The sequence below is a fragment of the Diorhabda sublineata genome, chromosome 7 (genome assembly GCF_026230105.1).
Source record: "Diorhabda sublineata isolate icDioSubl1.1 chromosome 7, icDioSubl1.1, whole genome shotgun sequence".
Lineage (NCBI taxonomy): Eukaryota > Metazoa > Arthropoda > Insecta > Coleoptera > Chrysomelidae > Diorhabda > Diorhabda sublineata.
In genome coordinates, this window is record NC_079480.1 from 7,105,309 (window position 1) to 7,126,790 (window position 21,482).

Below are 21,482 nucleotides of genomic sequence, written 5' to 3' on the forward strand. Positions count from 1 at the left end.
TTCGAAAAAAAAAAAAAAACAGCGCAATTTTATTCCGCATTTTATCAAATGACAATTGAACAACATTTGTCAGTTGCTTGAACACCAAACAGAGGTGGTACTAATTACAAGCAGGAAACACATGGAGAGAATCGAGCTACAAATTGGGAGATATAAGATCACATTTCAACAGTTTATACGTTATTTGGGAGTGATGATCGATGCCAGTCTGAACTTCAAGTAGCAAGCAGAGTCCGTAGGTGTAAAGGCTTCTGGAGTAAAGAACATCTTATCTCGACTTATGCCAAAGGTAAGAGGACCAAAACAGAGCAGGAGAGCTTTACTGACGTCGGTAGTCTTATCGGTGATCACATTCATCGCATTCAGCACAGTGTCCGAGGATGCAGTATGTGTCAGTTCAGTAGATCCCTTTATCAGCAGAGAAGATCGACCACACTGATCCCGATAAAGCTAAGGAGAAATGAGCGCAGGAATAGCATTGATCGCTGTTAAATCTCGACCAAGGGAAGGTAGACTTACCAACTTATCACAGCAAGTCCTGACCATACGTAAAAGTATTTTCCTACCTCTACGGATGAACGAATTATTGAAGATCGACCATAATTTTATTTTTCAATATATTACTTCGCAGGAATAATGGTAACGCCTTCACTAAGAGTTGCATTTTTTTCAGGTACTATCTAAGATATTATTGGCTGTTCTTTGTATTTTTCAGGCGTTGATAACGCTATCAAACACATTTGTGAAGAGCGACCTCTACTAAGTTTTTCCTTTTGCTTCCTTAATCAGTTTCATTTTCGTGCGAATCAATCTCTACCATTTGTGTATCATAGTCTAGTTGAACCAAAATACATATTTCATATTATTTGACATTTGCTGATGATTTCATGGTACCGTTGTCTACTGTAATAGTACTCTAACATTATATCATCATTCCTCCACAATTATCTTCAAATGTGAAGTCACAGTTTCAGTTTTTTTATTGTAAAAATAGCTTGCAAATTAAACTTGGCGGTACTGTTCTCTCCAATGTATCAGCTGCAACAATTCCTTGAGTTTTTGACAGAAGAGAATTTATAAGAGGAAAAGAAATATACGATGACAGTATGGATCCAAGGATTGCTAGAAGATCTGTAACTATATGTTCAAATAAAATTTAAGCAGTAATTTTGGCTCACACCATAAGAAAAATACTGTACAAGTAACCGTTCGCATTGCACAAACGACATTGAATGTCTCTCAATAGTACAATTTCCTCATCTATTGGAAAATATCAGTGAAATGTGATCTGCAACTTTGGGACTTAATGAGTTGAAGTGATTCTTGTGAAAATTCTAAGTTAGACAAGACAAGCTTAATCCTTTTCAAATTTGCAACTTACCATACTAGCTAACAATGAAAACAAATAACAAAGAAGTCTATATGATAAATCAATTGCTGGGATTATTATGATACCATGAAGTTAACACTTACTGTTAAACGAACATATCCGAAAACGGAGATAAAACCAGCAATAATCCCAACTATTATGGCCCCCAATGGTTGTATCATTAGATTAGCCGCTGCTCCGACAGCCACTCCTCCTGCTAGTGTAGAGTTCTGGACGTGAACCATATCAAATTTTTTTTCGGGTGTCAACAAAGCAGATGTAGCAAACGCAGTAACTGTGCAAGAAGATAAAGCTAAATATGTATTAACAACCGCTCGCCCTCTTCCTTCGGATTCGACTTCGATCGCATTGAAACTTGGCCAGTATAACCACAAAAAAACGGTACCTGAAATAAAGAAAATCAAATTTAAGTGAAAATTTGGATCTCGTTAGATGCGTGAGTGATTCCAATAAAGTATGAACTAACCAAGAAAAGCACTCAGTGTCATACCCGATCTTAATCACCTTTTTACTCTGGTTGCCCTGTCAGACCTGAAACATATCTTTATAGATTGGAAGTGACCAGGAAAATTCTTACCAACTATCGCCATGCTAGAACTGAGCGAACCCTAGATAAATATAAAAAAAAACATGAAAACGTAACACTAGAAGAAACTCGGCACATACGTAAAACAGACTAATTGCTAGACACTACTTTGGAATAGAGTTGGGCCTCGAAGATCTAAATGCGTCATAATTAAGAATGCAAACTCTCATTGGAGCACAATTGATAATAAATTGGTAGTCGTCACAAAGAAGTAACAGTGGATAATCGAAGAAGATATAGGAAATTTTATTGATATATAAATATTACCATCGAAAAAATTGACGGAAATCACAATGAAACACAATTTTTACTAGAAACTTATTTTCCTGGAAGTGAATACAGAATATATTGCAATTGCTAGACAAATTGTAGTTAGGAAAAGGTGGAATTCATGGTAACTATCCTCAAGTCTTCCAAAAAACTTGAAATTACCATTTTTTCAGTTATATTACAAATGGCACAAGACGTACTTTTACCATACTTGTCTAAATTTAGTCAGATTAGCCAGACTAGTTACACTATAAACAAGCAAATAGTTCGCGAGGCAGGAAAGAGAGATACAACAAACTGAAAAAATTCTCTTTCTTACAATCAGCTTTACATTGTTTATATTTAAAACGATTGAGAAATCTTCCATTTTCAAGGAAATAAGCATAAACATGTTTCCAACAATGTCATTAAAAAAGAGAAAAAAGTCAGGATTTGGCTACGAACTTATACAAATTGGACAATTTTCAATTCAGTTCTACTAGTAATTAAAGTTTTACAGTTGTTTTCGGTGTTAGGTTTTTGTGACGGAAACTGTAGTTGAAGCGATTCCTAATCATTCGGTTTCTACAAAGAAACTTTTTCTAATACAGGAAAAGAGTCACGAGAAACAGTTCAAATTAGTGTGCGAAATTAAGGTAACTATTATTTATGACTTAAAGGGAAAATAAATTTGTTTAAAATTGATAATTTTTCTTAGTAAGAGAAAACTTTAATGACCTTTTAGAAATCATTTATTTGCGAAAATGAAATACCAGTCTTACGGACGCCATGCGAGCAACGATGGTATAAAAATTGGCGCATCTAACAGAAGGTTAAAAACATAAAACATTTGAATATTTACACACAGCTTAGATTTTTTCATAAGTCAAATGTAGTTCCATTTTATAATCAATCGACAAAAATGGAAAGATAATGTTATTTATTTTTGTTAGTTTTTTGTTTGGTATTATACATTTCACTAAGAGAAACTAACTTGGTTTGTATGTTTTTATATTTTTTATGTATTTCTTATCATTTAAACATAATAAAAATAAACATATTTTCAAATTTTTATTTTTCAACGTTTATTATTTTCTACTACGTGAAGAAAAACCTGTCAGCCTTATATTTGTAAAAGGTGATTAAATTAGCAGTAAAAATAGGCTTTGTACATTAAGATTGAGTTCTAAAGTTTTATATAATTCTTTCTGCATTGATAAGTAATATAACCTAGATGCTGTTTTAATGAAACTGGGAGCAAAAAATTAATTTTTAAAAACATTATTAGAAGAAAACGTTTAATAACTTATACGAAGTTATTTCATTATACAAAACATGAAAAAAATAGTTATTGCAACAAGTGAGTAAAGTAATACTTTTTTTCACGAGTATGACACGGCAATTCCTAAGAGTGAAAAGAAGTTACTGTATTCACGAAATTCATAAAAAAATTTTCTTGACAAAAATTCGACAAAACTTATAAATTTTTTTTGTAATAGTCATATTAGTAATAATATTATTAATTCGAAGTGAAGAAGAAGTTACATTACTATTGGTACTTGAATTGGCAACATTTAACGAGCTGTTCGAAGAAATAACATCGTCTATAGTTGTATTAGTACTTATTGGATTGTTGGTAGGATCGTGAACATTTACAATGTTGCTTGAAGTCGAACTAGTTGTTCCCATTAAAAGTTTCTCTACGCTATCCATTTTGTTTTTTATTGAGTTTGTTGTTTTTCCACTTTGGATTTCCACCCACCGTGCTTCTTTAGTTGAATCATATCACCACCGAATTGTATGACCAGTGTAGTTTTTTGTTGTTTTTAGGTAAATTCAAATATGTTGCGATAACCTAGGGACTTTTTGAAAGGGTATTGATACCTACAACTTGGGTTTTACATATTCCATTTCTATACTGCAAAAAGAAATGATCTGCTTTGAAATTTTTGCATCATTGCTTTTTATATTTTATTTATGTGTATCAAGTTTAGTCTATTGTCAGATATTTCACTAATAACAGTAATTCGACGTTGAACATGAGTTTTTGTATTAGGTACTGTGATAATTAAAACATTTCCGGTATTATTAAATCATTACACTTCATTTTATATAATTCCTTCCTCGCAGAGCTCTTGCGATTCCTAATATTAAAGAAACCAGAAAGACGGTGCCTTTCAGTTTTGAGTAAGTCGAACAAAGTGTTAAAGACTTCCCCATTTTGGATTTAATTTCAAAGTAAACTATTATCACTTTTCTGTGAAGCTGTTTCTGCCTTTCTTAGTACGCCACTCCATAAAAGAATTATATTCCTTTAAATACTGCTCCCTGGATTTCTCAGGGAGAAGATACATAGTCGCTGCAGTTGCCGATTCAGCATCTTCTGGTGTGCAGTTCAAACTTTCTTCACTATTACTCTCCAACACTAATAATAATACTACATTTCTTTTAATTAGACACACGGATATTCTTCAACGAATATCAATAAATAAAAGTGTGACAGTTTATCGGTTTTTTTTTCACGCTTTTTGACCGATTTACAAATTACATTCTTTATTAATGCAAACGTAGAAAATTGCAATTTTTTCAATGGTAAAACAGTACTTGTCAAATTTATTTTGTTTTCATGTTAACATCAAAACCAAACCGAAAGGGAATAATAAGGAAAGCCGTTTAAAAGGTTTATGTGTTTATGTAAATTGACCCTTTACATTAAATTTATCACTAACGTCAATTTCCCAGAGGTAGGATATATATTTGGTCAAAAAATCATAATGCTACCTTCAGAATTAACTAGAAGGCATAAAAATTAATATTAAAACCGTTTTTCTTAAAACTAGGTTTTTGCACGTCTATACGGTTTTCCCTTTATAAGCAAGAGGTATCTATGATCATTAGGCCGGGTTTCTTCACTTCCTAATAAAGTTCCTACTAACTTTTATATACGGAATAACGAAAAATTCGGTGTCTTAACCTTCTAATAAAGTAAACCTCCGAGTAAATCGAGTTATTTGCTAAGTTATTAGGCAGTCACAAGTGTTAATTAAAGAGTTTAGTTGAAACTTAACCTTTAATATACATCAAAACTGTTTTTTTGTTTGGTATAACTATATTAGATTAGTTTACTTATGGAAATATTCTTCATACAAATAACTGAATATTTGATATGGATGCTTTTAAAGATTTAGAAAATTTGTTTGATCAGGAATTGATTGAGGAGATCCAATTACAATTTTTGGTCCGACGATGAAATTTTTTGACCGTTTACTTTTTCCTTTCCTATCAATTATTTTCAATATAAACTATAATTTTCCGACCAACACATCTTTCTCTAACTAACGATTACTTCAACATTAATATTAATATTAGTATATACTAAAATGTATGTTGCTTTACTAATGAAATAACTTAGAGTTGATATCTTTTTTTCAATTATAATAATAATTGAATTTCCAAAAAAAAAACGAATAGCAGCTTCACTCAATTATTTTCAACTAATTTTATTACCTGCTAGTCGCCACTTTGTATATCGAAAACGTCATTGTATAATATTCTGAAAGTGAAATATGTTATGTCTGCTTATCACTGGATTTCAAACATATATAAAAAGAAACACTTATCACATCCACCAACAGAAAATGATTTGAAATTCATCATTCCGTTATAGACGGAGAGATTCCTGTAGATGAATATTTTGAAAGTTATTTTTCAGCTTGATTTTGTGTATAATGATCGTAACCATGTCGAAGATGAAATCGGAATAAATTGAATGCTCACTTTATACATACGAACTGTTTGTAAAACGATTTCAAATGTGTAATAGAATATGCAAATGGGTTCAACGGATAAATGTTATATTGATCGCGCGATCTTCTCCTTCATATTTTATTACAATTGAGATAATTTCCAAGACATGAAAAGTTTTATTGTGCAGACGTTTCATATTCATCGTATATTTATTTTTAAAGTATATGTTTACGGTTTACATGACAGTTCAAGATTTAACTCCCTTGGTACAAAATTTTTAAACTATTCTTTCTTGGATAACGAGACATGAATATTATAAATAATTTCTAAATTCTTCTGAATATAAATACCTATTGATTGTTAGAAATAAATTGATACTGTACATTGATTTAAAAATATTCAGAACATGTTCTAAGTTTGCCAATCTGACGCCGAATATCCACTACTAACGAATTTACTGGCGGGCAGGTTTCAATCTCGTGGTTTCTCTCACGCTTGTTCGGTAATACGCTTGCTTACAAAATATTCAAGGTTTATTGTAACACGAGGATATCATTTGCAATTAATGCAAAATACGGGATTTTTACTATTCGCCTCTGAAATGATTTCGATATTCAATATTCCGAAAATGAATCTGCCGTTCTTCAAAGGAGAAATCAACTACTTTCCTGGCTAATGCCTCAACGAATATTGAATTACAACTCTTCTGAAGAGCGTTTTGTTGATATTAACATCCCCAATGGCTCGCAATTTCAAGAAAGGTTGTAACCACTGACTACTTGACAACCGAACTGAGGACAACGTCAAAGAGCGTCGCTATGAAGAACGGCAGAATTCATTTTCGAAATATTGAATTTCGAAGTGATTTCAGAGGTGAATAGTAGAAATCCTGTATTTTGATACATTTTACACACCTCATTTACCATCATCGAAATCTATATCATCGGTGATAACCCTAGATTTCTACCTGAGCAGTGGTTCGCAGTTGGAAGTGAGGAGGGCGCCATTTAGTGTTCGCTGGGGAAAGTTCAACTACATGTATCAAATAGAGACGCTCTTTGACGTTGTTTCAAGTTAGGGACTCAAGCCCGAACGAGGGTTGTTAAACTGCTCTGATGAGACGTAATGACGTCGAAACTAGTCAGTAGTTACAACCTCTCCTTGCAATTGCGAGCCATTGGGGATGTTAATATCGACAAAAGTATCGATATACATCACGCTCTTCAGAGGAAGTGTTAATTAATAGATCAATATTAGCCAGGAAAGTAGTTTTTTTCTCGTTTGAAAAACGGAGGAATACATTTTCGAAATATCGACAAAAGAGACGATAGACATCACGCTATTCAGAGGAGTTGTAATTCAATATTCGTCGAGGTAGTAGCCAGGAAAGTAATCGTTTAAGAACGGCAAAATTCATTTTCGAAATAAGGAATTTCTAAAGTAGACTTACTTTAATATATATTCCGAGCTTTCGAATACTTATAATTTCATCGTCTAGGAAATAATTATTTTGGATTTGCGGTGGCTTCAAATTTTGTTAATTTTTGTAAAAAAATCAATTCATGGGCTTCAGAATTCAATATTTAAAATGAGGTTTAAGAGAAATATAGACGTTGTCTTGCATGATATACCAAGCAATTAGGATATTGAGCAAAGTAAGAAATGAAATAATATAATAACATTGTTGATCTTTATTTTCAAATAACATCCATTTTTCTAAAAACAATTCGTTATTATCAATAATGTTTATTTAATTTTATTCTAATGCGAGTTGATGAACAATATTTTAAGTCAATTCCTGAGGATGTAGCTGCAGCCAATAGTGCTTTCAATAATTCTGGTGGCGAATTAAGTGGTGGTAATACAACTTTTTCAGATACGCAGCGGAAACTGACCGATTCACCTTTGTATTTGAGAGCTTGACAGTGTTGGCATGGTTTGTTCATAGCACCGATTACAATTTGTTCTACTGGACAGCTCTGTCTTTTATGGTCTGTTGAATTCCTCCCTTCCAGGTCCTTGAGGGTCTTCATTGTTTTCTTCTATTCTGCGGTTGATACATAAATGCTCCATCCTCAACACATGCCGTACCAAAGCAGTTGCTTAGTCTGTATTCTATCTGAAGTAGCGTATACGATGTAAATGAAAATATGTAGAAAAAGAATAACAAACGGTTTCCGTCTCACTTCCACGATACCCTACCCGGGGCGCCCACCAGGTTTTCGACAATATTGAAATCAACCAAACCAGTCTCTGTCCATGTCATGGACGAGTTCGTAGCAATACGAAGAATCTTCATGATTTCTTGAACATTGTTGAATTTAGTGATTATTGAGTGAAATTGTTAGTATTCAAACATTATTTATAAAATTTTGATATATGTTTTCTCCTTTAATTTAAAGGAGTATTTGCAATATGATGCAATATAACGTGCAATTCAATGCAAGGCGCAATATTTCTTGACAAAAAGCATGCGCAGATGAAGTTCAGCTGACTGTTTCGTGCGAGATCTCGTACTTGAAATATCATCGGTTTGGCGCTATTTTTATCACGTGCAAACTGCAATTCTAGGAGGAAATCTAGTTACTTTTGGCTTAACAACCAGCCTGTCCATCAGGCTCCAAAACCAAGGCGGCAGCAGATATGATTATTGACAGTGATCCACTAACCACTTTTTCACTTCGTTACTTACTTATTTAGTTTTGTTATTTTCATTTCTGAACTGGTCACAAAATTTTTTTAGTGGCAGCTATGATGCTATGGCAAGAGACTCGCATAATGTCAACCGACGTGCAATATTCGTCTATGCAATATTTTAATCTTGCATGTAATTTCTTGCACGTTGCCTTGCACTATGTCAAGCGGCCTTAAAGGAGAAACAATCTTATATACTTATGTAAATATGTGGATGTGGCTATTAATTAACGAGACTAGTGCTGGTACAGAAAAAGTGCGCATATGCATATCATCTGTCCGAAAACTGACAATTGGCAATCAAATGATATTCCATTTTACTTATAAGATAAATTCTCAAATGCATCAATTTTATTTGCTGACTATTGATATAAATTTTTGTACTATAAAATCTTATGATCATTTCTAAACTTGGTGAAGTTGGCACTTACAAGCACCCATTCCACTTTAAATGCATCAGTTATACTTATATTTTTTTTTCACGTCAAATCTATACAAATAGATAAAAATTGCCGCCTTATTTAAAAAATTCCCTCCTGCTTTGCGCTGAGATTTCCAAAGAACTGAACTTATCCACCTCCTTAACAGTCTATTATGCCCTTATTGAGTCGCATCTCCGATATGCCCTTCCCTTTTGGGATACGACTCAATTTAAGCAAATCTTCAAACTAACAAACAGAGCTATTTACTTGGACTAAACAGCAGGAGCTTCTCTAATATATTGAAAATTCTGAATCTTCCTTATTTATCTTTGAATCCGTTTGCCTAATTCGTAAGTAGGCTTCTCCAATTTCAGAAACATAGTTGCACGGCTATCTATTTAGGAATACCGAGTACGACCTTCACCCACCTACTCCTTGTTAAGAATTAGTTGAGGGCTCAATATTTTACAATACAAAAAAGTGCACAATCACATTCCAATTGAAATCAAATCGATATCATGTTTTTCCGCATTCCGCAATAATTTCAGAGCACATCTAGTGCCTTCTATTCTGTAAACCATATAATTATTACCTATTAGTATTACCTACAATTTTGTTACTCATTATGGTGTTCTTCTGTATATTGAGATTTCATTTTATTTATATATTTATTCAGTTATTTTTAGGTTTGTTTTTTATTTTTTACAAGCTTTTGCATACAAATTGTGAAAATTTTTTGACAATGAAGCATTTCTCTCTATGTCTGTTTGTATCGCAAAGCTTTATTATACATATCTCCCAATCCACTTGTCTCTAGTGCCAATTCCCACTTAAGCAACTACCGTAAATCCTCATGGATTGATAAATGTGATACTTTTTTATTTACTTTCAACATTGTATCAAAAATGGAAAAAGCACGTATTCAGTAATCCGATTCAATCGAATCGAAACATCTACTGTAAACAGAAAAAGTTTACCTCACCTATCATGGCAAACAAGTCGGATGTATAGTTGGCTTCTTGTAAGGAAACGGCTGTTTCCGAGTTTCCTTCTTTATTTTCCTTTTTCCTGTTCAGCACGTAACTAACTGCCAAGCCGAAGTAAGCGCCAAACGCGTGAACGAATATTGAACCACCTGCATCTGCGACCTAAGAACATATTTTCAATTAGAATTATACAGGGTAGATCACCAATAACTTGACGACGCTAGCAGAAGCTGATTTTCTCTCAGTCTTCGTTGCGTTATTATTCCATTTTAAAAGGGCATAATGTAATTGAGACTATTTGGATAATATTTTTACATAGTATCACTTTTATAGATGAGCATGGTTAACAACAGAAAAACAATTAATATATTAGTCAATCTAAAAGGTCACTCACCAATCGAACTACACATCACAAAAGTGATAGTACTATTACTACTATATTACTACTATATTACTATTACCCATAATTTTATTACTCATTCTGATTTTCCTCTGAATCTTGAAATTTTTTTATTTAGTTATTTTTTTGTTTGCTTTTTAGTTTTTACGAGCTTTTGCCAACAGATTGTAACAATTTTTTGACAATAAAGCATTTCTCTCTAGTATTGAACATAATTTTTTCAATATTAGATTTATTGAGCAAAATTTCAAATGAACTCAAACATCATTTAATTTTACACCAAAAAGGTACTCTCGATAAACTCGATACGGTGTACCGTTTTCGGAAGATGTTGATTTGAAAATTATGAAGTGATAACCGATGGTGGTATGAAGTAATGATAAATATATTAAATGAACAAAATCTCCCCAGATAGAAATTTGAAAAAAGGCGTATAACATAGAATAGAATTTAATTAGAGTAGGTGTACAAAATGTCTCTATTCACGAATACAGGAAGTTTTCTATGAGGTCATTGAAGTGAAGTTGATTTCTGTCTTTTAATTCTTGAGGTGAATTTACTTCTGTAGCATGAACTCAGGACCAAACTGATCCAAGGGATTCGGAAAATGTTTCTTTAACCAATTACGACACCTTCTATCAAAGTGCGGTGGAGTTCCATCCTGTATATAAAATAGCGTTAAATCTTCTAATATCTCGAATAAATGATTGCTTGAAAAATCCACATATATATCTCCATTTAAACTTTCAGGTACAATGTGATAACCTTTCAATTTGTTACCTAAAGTTACTGCCCAAACATTTACTTCACCATAAGACCAGTAATGTGCATTATGGGCAAAGGCGGATCCAGGGTCTTGACAAAGGCGGGGTCATTAATATTAGGACGAGTCCTCCCCCAAAGACATTGCATTTTAGTTACCCACAAGTTAGTTACGTTGTTTTTGACATTCATATTAATTAGTTAATGTCAGATTCTTCTACTTCTTAGTATTGAGTTTCCTGAGCATTTTATTTTTTATTCTTTTATTAGGTATTGTTTTGATATTCGAAATATTTGGGGGTATTGGCTCCTTTATCCACGGAGTAAAATAATATAAAATAAAATAATTTTACATATTCCTACTTACGCCCTTTTATAAAAAACAAAAAACCAAGTTGATTAATCAGGGTTTAGGGGGAAGATCATGACTCCCATGACTCCCCCTGGATTCGCGCTTGATTATGGGACGCCTTGTCGCGTTCATCTTTTGCAACCCACTTTTTCTTTTCAGAAGTGTACGGTTGATCAAATTTCGTCTACGCAGGAAATCATAAATAATTGTTAATTGGAATGCGCCTTTGATACCACGAGAAGTTAGCTCACGCGTGTACAATTCTCAGTCAGTATGAAGTGCTTCGTTCTTCTGATATGTAGATAGCCTCGTTTATCTATGTAATCTTAAACAGATACTCTTCCATTACTATATAATGAATTTTTGCTATGATAACGCTGGTTGTCGCAGCTTTTGACCTTCCCGACCGTTCGTCGTAATTCAAGTTGATATGGTAACTGTGAAATACATCTGCCAAAAATGTTACATACTTAAATGATGGTTCATAGTCTCTGTATTCAGTGTCCAGCTCCTCTGTCATTCGCATACACGTATTACCATTCAAAAACAAATATTTAATGTTGTGTCAATAATCAGTGTTCACCGTTTCGAGGAAAATCTTCTCAACGTTTTACTTATACGATTGCTGATATCTTGAGGCAGAAAACTTTTCAGCCAACGTTTCTGGAAGAGACCCTAAACTAGTTCTGATCCTGACCTACTCGATAAACGATAATATTATACCAATTGGATGGATGGTCATCACCCCATCGCATTTTTTAAAAAATTATAACATTTTTTCGATTAATCAAACATACTTGTGTTTCTTTATCATGCAAATTAGCTTGACTTGATTAGTAATAAAAATTTTTCTTCATTATATCAAAAAACACGGAAGGTTACTCCATACTTAATGCCGGGTTTCCACCAAGCGTACAGGACAAAAAGAAAACACGAACTGCCCATATGAACAGGAATTTTGAATTGTTTTGTTTTGGAAGTTTTGTCATGAACAGAAATCGATAAAAACTGTTCAAGTTCTATTCAGTTTACATAGAGACTTCGGACGTGCAGTTGTGAAAATTTGGCTCGCAACCAATTTGAGAAAACAAGATGACGAGGATTTATTTTTCCTAGGAGTTTCTATATCACGATAAAAAAAAGTGAACCTCCACCTTCAAAGCAAAAGGGAGGGAATATGACTTCTAAACTATTGCAAGATCTTAGTGAAGATAACGTCGGCACCATGCTAAAATTACAAATGTGAAAATTGGCTTTTCAGGAAAGCCAAAACAATGAATATAATTTTTTCCCAACTGACGCGTTTGCTATTTTCCATTTTTATAGATATATTCAAGTATGAAAATATCGTTCAAAGGTATCATTTTAATTCTAATTATTTGTAAAATTATCAATAATAATTGTTTAAAAATAATCGCCACTTCACCAAATGGACATTTTTCGTAGAAAGTCACTAAATTGAAGTTTGCAATGAAGCTCCATGGCATACATTTTTGATACTTTACAATCATGTAGGATCCAAATTGTTATAAAAATTAATAATATTGGATGAAAAGATAAAAAACAAAACTTTTATTGAACATAAGATAATGCAATAAATCCTTAAAATTATAATATAAATAATGGAAAGTAAATAATCAGGTAAGTAATTTAGTTACATTTTACAAACGATTCATCGAAAACACATAAAATAAATTTACTGTTCAATTTCGGTATTATCGGGTACTGTTATAGAATCGCGGACTGATTTGAAACTTGGAAGCTGCTCATAAAAAGACCTGTATGCCGTGGAAACTAACCATTGATTGCATAGTTGCAATAAATCTTTTTTTCTTTTCACCTCCGATATACAAATACAAGTTAAACGCTTCAACGGCCGAAAAAAGTTCATGCTGTGGACGTATTGGAGTTCCTCCTTACAACAGACTTTTAGTGACTGAAGGTTCACATTTATCTAAAAAGGAATGTATTGAATTTAATACTAATGACAATTCTACAAATTTCCGAATAAAAGTAGGTTATTTTCTGTTTACGTAAGATAATTATGAAGAAATGAATGACACTTACCTGATTGTTTGTTTAAAACGGCTTCTCTTAGAGAATATAAAAACTTACTGGTTGGTCCAAAAATAGGATATTGAGAGAAAGGGGAAATTTTGAATTTTCTCTGAATTTGAGAGAAACATTGTTTCTAATTAGCAAATATGACACATTCATTTTCATTAATAATTATGCACCGACAAAATCACCACGTATACGAATGTGTCATATTTGATACATTACAATGGTGCAATATCCGCATTCAACTGTCTTAGTGGTAATGAAAACTAACGAAACTGGCATTTTCGCTAGCTTGAATATAACGTTTGGGAAATTTTCTTATTTGTTCAACTGTGTAAACTGTTGAATATCATATTAGTAAATATAGCATAACTTAAAGCTGTGAATTCGTAATAGTGACATTGGCTTACGACCATCTAACAGATTCATCATTTTACCAGTAGGTAGGTAGCCCTTTTTTAGTACTACCGTAAACGATCGAATTTTAAAAACGCGATTTTTCACATTAGTTATTTCAGCATTGTACCGACGAACTAATATAAGTATCGGAGTTGACCTTCGATCAAGTTTTAAGAACAACACCAACTTCAATGAGTTCATTCCAGCGCAGGAACGTTTTGCCATCACATTGAGGTTCTTAGCAGCAGGAGATTCGTGCCATATTTTACTGTATCTATTCAAAGCTCGGGTACCACCTTTATCAAGAATTGTACCAGAAGTAAGTAACGCACTGATCAGACTTGGAATGTACGGTTAAGGAAGGTATGTAATAATAATATAGAACTAAAATTATGGGTGCTTTATAGCTTTTATACGCACCAAATCAGACTACCACTCGATCACAACAACGAAAACAACAACAAACTGGTTCTAATTTCAATTAACGCCAAGCTGACAAACATTCCTAGGATACGAGGACCTTTCAAAGTTACCTAGATTAGCCGGGACACATTGTTCGTTCCAATAGTTCTAGAACAGTTCGCAAACGGAGTTCGTGTGTTATTTTTATTCTGTCCGATTGGTGGAAACCTTGCATAATGTGCAAATCCTGTATGATATATTTTCATTGTGTTTTTGAATACCAAAAAAAAAAAATAATAACAATGACTATAATAAAGAAACAGAAGCTAAATTATTGAATTTTTCTTTATTCATTAATTTACTACTATTTGTATTGATATAATTTAAAACCGTGCTTCTCAAAAACGTGTATTGATGAAAATATGTTTCTGGTATGTTTGTACACCCTCTATAATTTAGCTTCGAACATAAAAGGAACGATACGCTGTTGCTTATATCGATCATGGCTGCTTATCTCCCCAACATAATTTTATAAAGATTAGGATTTTACATTAAATTACTTTGAGACTCTGAATGTGTATTTATATTTATGAATTCCTTCAAGTATTCTTGAATGAAATGCTAGTTTTGGAAATTATTTTCGGTAATTATCTAGATTAGGTTACACCTCTCCGATTTTGTTAAAATTTTAGTATTTTATAAAGAAAATTACGCTGAACAAGGGCGCAGAAATAATCCCTTCAGGTACTTTTTGCGTTTAAATAATCAAATAATTGTGATTTTTCCACTGATTGTAATATTTAAATTAATCGTTGAAACCTAACCTACCCTTAACTAAACTAACCCAACCTAACCTAACCCACCCTAACCTAAACTTACATTAATTAACCTAACCTAACCTAACCTATTGTGACACTGTGAAAGATGAAGCTGTACGAATTTTTAGCTATTGTTGATGATCGTGATCAATTAATAAATTATTTAATTGATTGTAAAGTGATAAGAAGTGAAATTATTTGTTGTAAATGTGGTTGGATGATTTCACTAAATCGTTAAAATTTCACTGTACTTATATATATATTTCAATGCTAAGCGAAAACAGAAGAAAAAACATTGTGGTACAATTGGGCAATAAGTGCAATAAATGGTTTAATCAAATTCGAATAGATAAACAAACTGTATGTAGAATAATCACTTTCACAATAATCATTTTATTTATTGTCGTCCACCTCATCAAGAAAAAATCCTGGAAGAGTTTTCGATAACAGCAGCCCTTGCTTGTGATTGGATTTCATTTTGTAGAAAAGTATGTAGGTTAGGTTAGGTTAGGTTAGGTTTCAACGATTAATTCAAATATTGCAATCACTGAAAAATTATTACAATTATTTGATTCTTTAAACGCAAAAAAGTACCCGAAGGCATGATTTCTGATTACGACATACTAAAATTTTAACGAAATCGAAGGAGTGTAACCTAATATAGATAATTATTTTATTATACAGTTTTATTATTACCTGGAGAATTGAAGATCCTAAGTGAGAATTGGCAGAATATATTATTATCTCAATAAAACCCATGAGAATGAGGTGCTGAACGGATGTTTTGCCTAGTACCACCCCCATTGATATAAGAACACTGGCTGCTGCGATGTCAGCTTTATACAAACTGTAACAAAATAACTTAATATAGTGGAAAGTAGTGGAAAGCGATTATCGATGATATGAATAGTTAAATAAGTGAGACTATACTGCAATGATCATCATATTTTCCTTCCCTCCTCTCTCTATCATACTTTTGAAACAGTACGAGGTTTAGCTGGTAAATAATGAGAATAACAATATAAGAGCGCTTGCATCATACTCTATCAATCGGGAAATCTTTTGTTATGAATGTAGTGCCTTTCGCTACTGTAGAGAAATGAAATATATTCAAGATATATGATTTGGAAACTTTGGTTAGGTTAGGTTAGCTTACTGATAACAAAAAAAGCTCGAATGAACAAACTAAAGATGACAGCGATCAAATATTAATGTTTATTTCGTTATTCAGAGGATTGTGTAAATTTTCTTTATTTCTGGAAGTCAAACTATCAATCACATTATCATCAATAGATTTTTTATCACTTTAACGCGAGAAAATAAATAGAAATAATAGTATTGAGGGAAAAGTTATAGTTTTTCCATCAATAAATTGCGTCGGTTTATTAAGCATTGTGAGACAAGAATTTTCTAGTAAAGTTCAGTATCTCTGTGCTAGACTAAATTTAGGTTAGAATTTTGGTGATTTTCATGCTTAACCGACGGTTTATACTACCATTATATCAGCACATACAATAACAAGTTTTGAGTCTGTTGAAGTTTTTAAATAAGAAGAAGGATTCTTCTCATTTCCCAAGAATATGATAATCACAGCATGAACTGTTAAATAGTGGAAAATAAGCATTACGTACGAAGTTTTAGCTGAACTCCTACAGTTCCCATTTGACATCAGGGCTATTAAGCGAATATATTTAATATCCACTAATTTCAACTGTTTTTTTTTACAATGAAATTATGCAATAAATATATTGTGGGGTTGTGGAGAAATCACGGCTAATGAAACATATGCATTCTTCGTATGCAGTTATTGGAACTTCCATCGCGAGTTACTATAAAAAAATTCTTAGATACGGAGAAACTTTACAGTTTTGTTTGATGACCAAATAACTTGAAAGAACACCTCAAAAGAAACCACACAAAGACGGATGCAAATGAGTGAAGATAGCGATTCTGTGAAATCCTAAAGCACACTCTGATTGGTCTCGTATGCTGAAAACACTTAACAACAACACTCACGATAACACTATCTGACGCGCGTTTCGATAACCAAGTTATCGTCTTCAGAGACTGAAGGTAAACTAAAATCTAATGAGTTGGCTTACCTGTTTTATACTAAATTTTCTTACCTTCTTACGCGAAAATTAATTTCAGCGGGAAAACCTCCAACAATTTATTATTGGATACGTTTTTTTTAAAATTGCACATTATTAGTATTTATGTCATGATTGTGACTGGCTTATTTTCCGGTCCGTCCATATTTTAAATGAGTTATGTGCTCTTTAAACCAGACAATAACGGATCTCTTAGTGTGTCCAATATACTTTCCATCACAATCACCACATCTTATTTCATATATACCATTTTTTTTTTCAAATTTGGTATTTTATCTTATCCAAACATTTAATATAAAACAGGTTAGTGAAGTCTTTAGATTCTAGTTTACCTCCAGTCTTTGAAGACTATAACTTGGTTATCGAAACGCACGTCAGACAGTGTAATCGTGAGTATTGGTGTAGTGTAAACAGTGTATTCAGAATGAATATCGCCAACAGTTCCAGAAATTCCGACTTAGTGGTTTCGTATGGTCACTGATAGCGCTTATGCTTTCTTCGCTTCTGTTTCTAATATTTTTTAATAAATTTATGGTATCAAATTCAAATATGACTCATTGGCAGTTTTTCTAACATATAGAGAATTAATTTTAACTTACTTTTATTTGGCTATGATCAGACTCATTTTACGTAACCCTCCAATTATAAAGGGAGATGGAAGTTGGGAAAGAGATAATATGCAAAAATCGAATGGACATATGGAATATTAAGGAAAAAGTTTTCAGACCAACGAAGGTGAAAAAACACAACACTAGAATTAACCAGAGCATGAGGATTCAGTTGTTAGACCTATTTCTTCAAATGAAGATTCTACGGAAGTTGGAACAAACATAAATCCTGACACTCCTTGATTATACCTCTTCATCAAGGAAATCCTGAAGCAACTTCCACGTAGAGCTATAGTCAAATTAACCAACTTTATTTATACTAAGATAGGTGTACTCTACCGCTTCCCTAGACGTGGCTCAGGCCTTTAATAATGTTTGGCATGAAGGCCTGAATTACAAATTAACTATGTGAGTACCATGATATTCAAAACTACTGAAATCTTATATATTTGATAGATATTTTAGAGTAAAACAGGAAGGAGGAAACTCTTATCTAACATAAATTAAGGCAGAACGAGCACAGAGTAGTGTACTACCCTGTAGTCTCTAACGTATATCAGTGGTAAGCAAGGTCTTGAAAATAATACAATTTCAAAGTTTGCTGATGATACTAACATTTTGGTCTTCGTGAAAGACCACAAATAAGCAAATATGGAATTAGAAGCGGTCATGGGCCTGATCAACACCTCGATTACTATATGAGGTATCAAGTTGATGCTCAAATTCTTTATACTAACAATTTAAAGTATTTGGTAATGACACTTGGCGCTAGACCTCGCTGGGACTCTCTAGCAACGTTAACCTTTTCACTGCTGGTATTACTTTATCAATAATTTATGAAATCCACTAGAATGCGTTTATAGGACTATTTTAATCAGTTTCAGCAGTCAGATGATGAAAATTATGCGGCCGCAATCAATAAACATCTTCTAGACCTACTAAAATGGGGCAAAGCCGGGAAAGCTTCATGGACCCAACTATAATAGAGCGTCATAGTGAAAAGGATGAAAAGAAGAGCTAGATATGAAATATTAAAATATGTACTGACTCCCAGAAAGAAGGTCCAAATTAACTACATACAAAAAAATGCTTTTTTACAAACATATATTGAAACCAGTCTGGACAAATGGTACCAGCAAAAGTAACATTCCATTGATACACTTCCAAAATATAATATTGAGAAGCATCATTGATGCACCTTGGTACTGTTGTACCATTGATCTCCATTGCGATGTAAAAACTGTTAACCAAACTATAGCCAAATTTCCTTGTTACTTAAGTTAGGTTAGAAAACTGCTTTTGCATCTTCATGATCACATTGTAGTAAGAGAAAAATAACCTATTTGAGCTTTTGATTGAAAAAATGTTCTTTTTTTTGTTTTATCTTAATATAACAAAATGACTCCATTCCAAAACGGAAATTTAATCGTAATACAATAGTTGTGATTATATAAACCTGTTAGTATGAGAAAATTATCACAGTTAAATGATAATTTTATTATTTATCCATTCAATTTTATTTTATAATTATAGCATATCTAGAAAGTATATTTGTTCATTTTTAATATGTTATAAGACGTCAAAATCCGTGTTAGAAGCTGACGCAGCATTGCATCAAAATGTTCGTCATTCAGTAACATAAGAAAATGAATGGAATAACCTTGATTATGTTAGTGAAGAATTGAGTGTTATGTATTGTTTTGAACTAATATTATATCAATTCACAATGAGTGGATATAGAAAAATATCTTAAAGAAGCCGAAATACAGGAAAAGTGTACTGATTCTACTTATAGCAGACAAATAAGTTCCCTTTGTCCTCTGTAAGATTATCAAAGTAATCGCAACAAAATTCGAAAATTAATTGAAATAATAGTTGAGAATTTTTGGAATTTGAATCCCACTAAAATGTTTCTATGTGAAATGTAAAATTATTAGATCTTAAGCATAACTATACACATCCTAAAGTTGAGGCTGGTCCAGTCCGGCTAGTGTCGTACAAGCTGGTTTCTATCAGCCTTACATGTTGTTGAAATCACTTTAACATTTAGAGTTTGAATGTTTCTTCTTCTCCTTTCTATTTTCTACTATTCAGTGTTATCCAGCTTTCGTACCATCTCTCGGGAGGTCTCCTTAAAGTTCAGAACTATTTTCAGTTATTTTTCTTATTTCAAGGTATAAAAGCAATGAAACTAATGTATGTACAGCCCATATGCAAAAATGCTGATGTTATCATATCAACCTTTGCGACAAATCAATACAAAATTGTGTTTTATATCTACGTAGTTGTGGAAATACACCGTCCTTCGATTTAGTTGCTAATCTCGAATAATTTTTGGAAATCATGTATTCTGAATTTCTGTTTGAATTGATCTGGTCAGGTCTTTAATATTGAATTCTTTTTGTACAAATCTAATTGAAAAAGAAAATTCCTTTTTAAACGTATAGATTTATATTCTCGTTACTAAAAGCCTCTAAATTGAAAAAAGGGAAAACTTGAATTCTTTTTTTTTAATCTGTATCAAACAGAACAACAACGTACGATTTAAAAGGCACTCAGTAAATTCAATTTGTTCCAATAACAGAGGATGAATATAAAAGTAATTTGTATGAATAAATTCTACTAAATTCAAAAGATTTTGAAGAAGCAATTATCAGTTTTTACATTACAGAATAAATAGTGAAAAGTACAAACAGAATGTATGAAGTAATTTCTCAAAAATGTCTACAATTTATCTTGATTTTCAACAAACTTCTGGTGTGAGCATATTCCTTATGATTGTTAATTTTCACTTTCAGTTTATTGAAAAATGATATTTTTTGCTTCAAATCATTTTTCAACGACTTAAAAGTAACGATATTACCGATTTCAACTGATGAAAATTTAGTTCTTCAATTTTAACCAGAAAAATAGTCCAGTTCAGATGAAATTATAGTTTTCCCCCGAAACTAATGATTCTGAACAGTTGGTGATTAGAACAAAGACTGGTTTTTTCTAAAATTGTTTACCAAATAAAAAGGAAACAAGAATGCTGAATAAAGTAACAAAAGATATAATGTGATATCTGATAATTATTTAGTTAACAGGATGTCTACACATGTCTGCTGATAATATGAAAAAATGTTCTTAAATACCTGAACGCAAATAATGTGGAAACTGTCCTCTCGTCATTTGCGGTGATAAATGGAGAACTTATTTCAAAAGATACGAACTACATAACAACTGTACATGATCGTCACACATATGCAAATTGCATTGAGTTTTCAAATAACAAAATTCGACTCTGACTTCGTTTTTTGTCGTTTAGAAAGGGGAGATAATTCGTCTCAACTTCAGTATTATTTTTGTTCAAATTCAAATGAATTGAAGTGTTAGTTTCATATGTTAAGTTCACCCGTGAGTAATACGGTTTCTGTCACGGAACTACGGGTTGGAATAACCACAAAAGAATCATGTGAACGGGGTAGAATGTTTCGGCAAGGAATGTAAAATGTA

General features: G+C 32.5%; 1 protein-coding gene across 1 annotated transcript in view; it reads right to left on the reverse strand.

The window, feature by feature from the left end:
- Window positions 1–21,482, reverse strand: part of LOC130446540 (ammonium transporter Rh type B) — a 70,865-nt gene that overhangs the window by 31,226 nt on the left and 18,157 nt on the right. The window contains exons 3-5 of the mRNA XM_056782858.1: window positions 15,965–16,115; window positions 10,071–10,236; window positions 1,474–1,775 (exon numbers count right to left, since the gene is read on the reverse strand). Of these exons, the coding sequence (XP_056638836.1) occupies window positions 1,474–1,775; window positions 10,071–10,236; window positions 15,965–16,115 (619 nt within the window). The remainder of the gene's footprint in view (window positions 1–1,473; window positions 1,776–10,070; window positions 10,237–15,964; window positions 16,116–21,482) is intronic.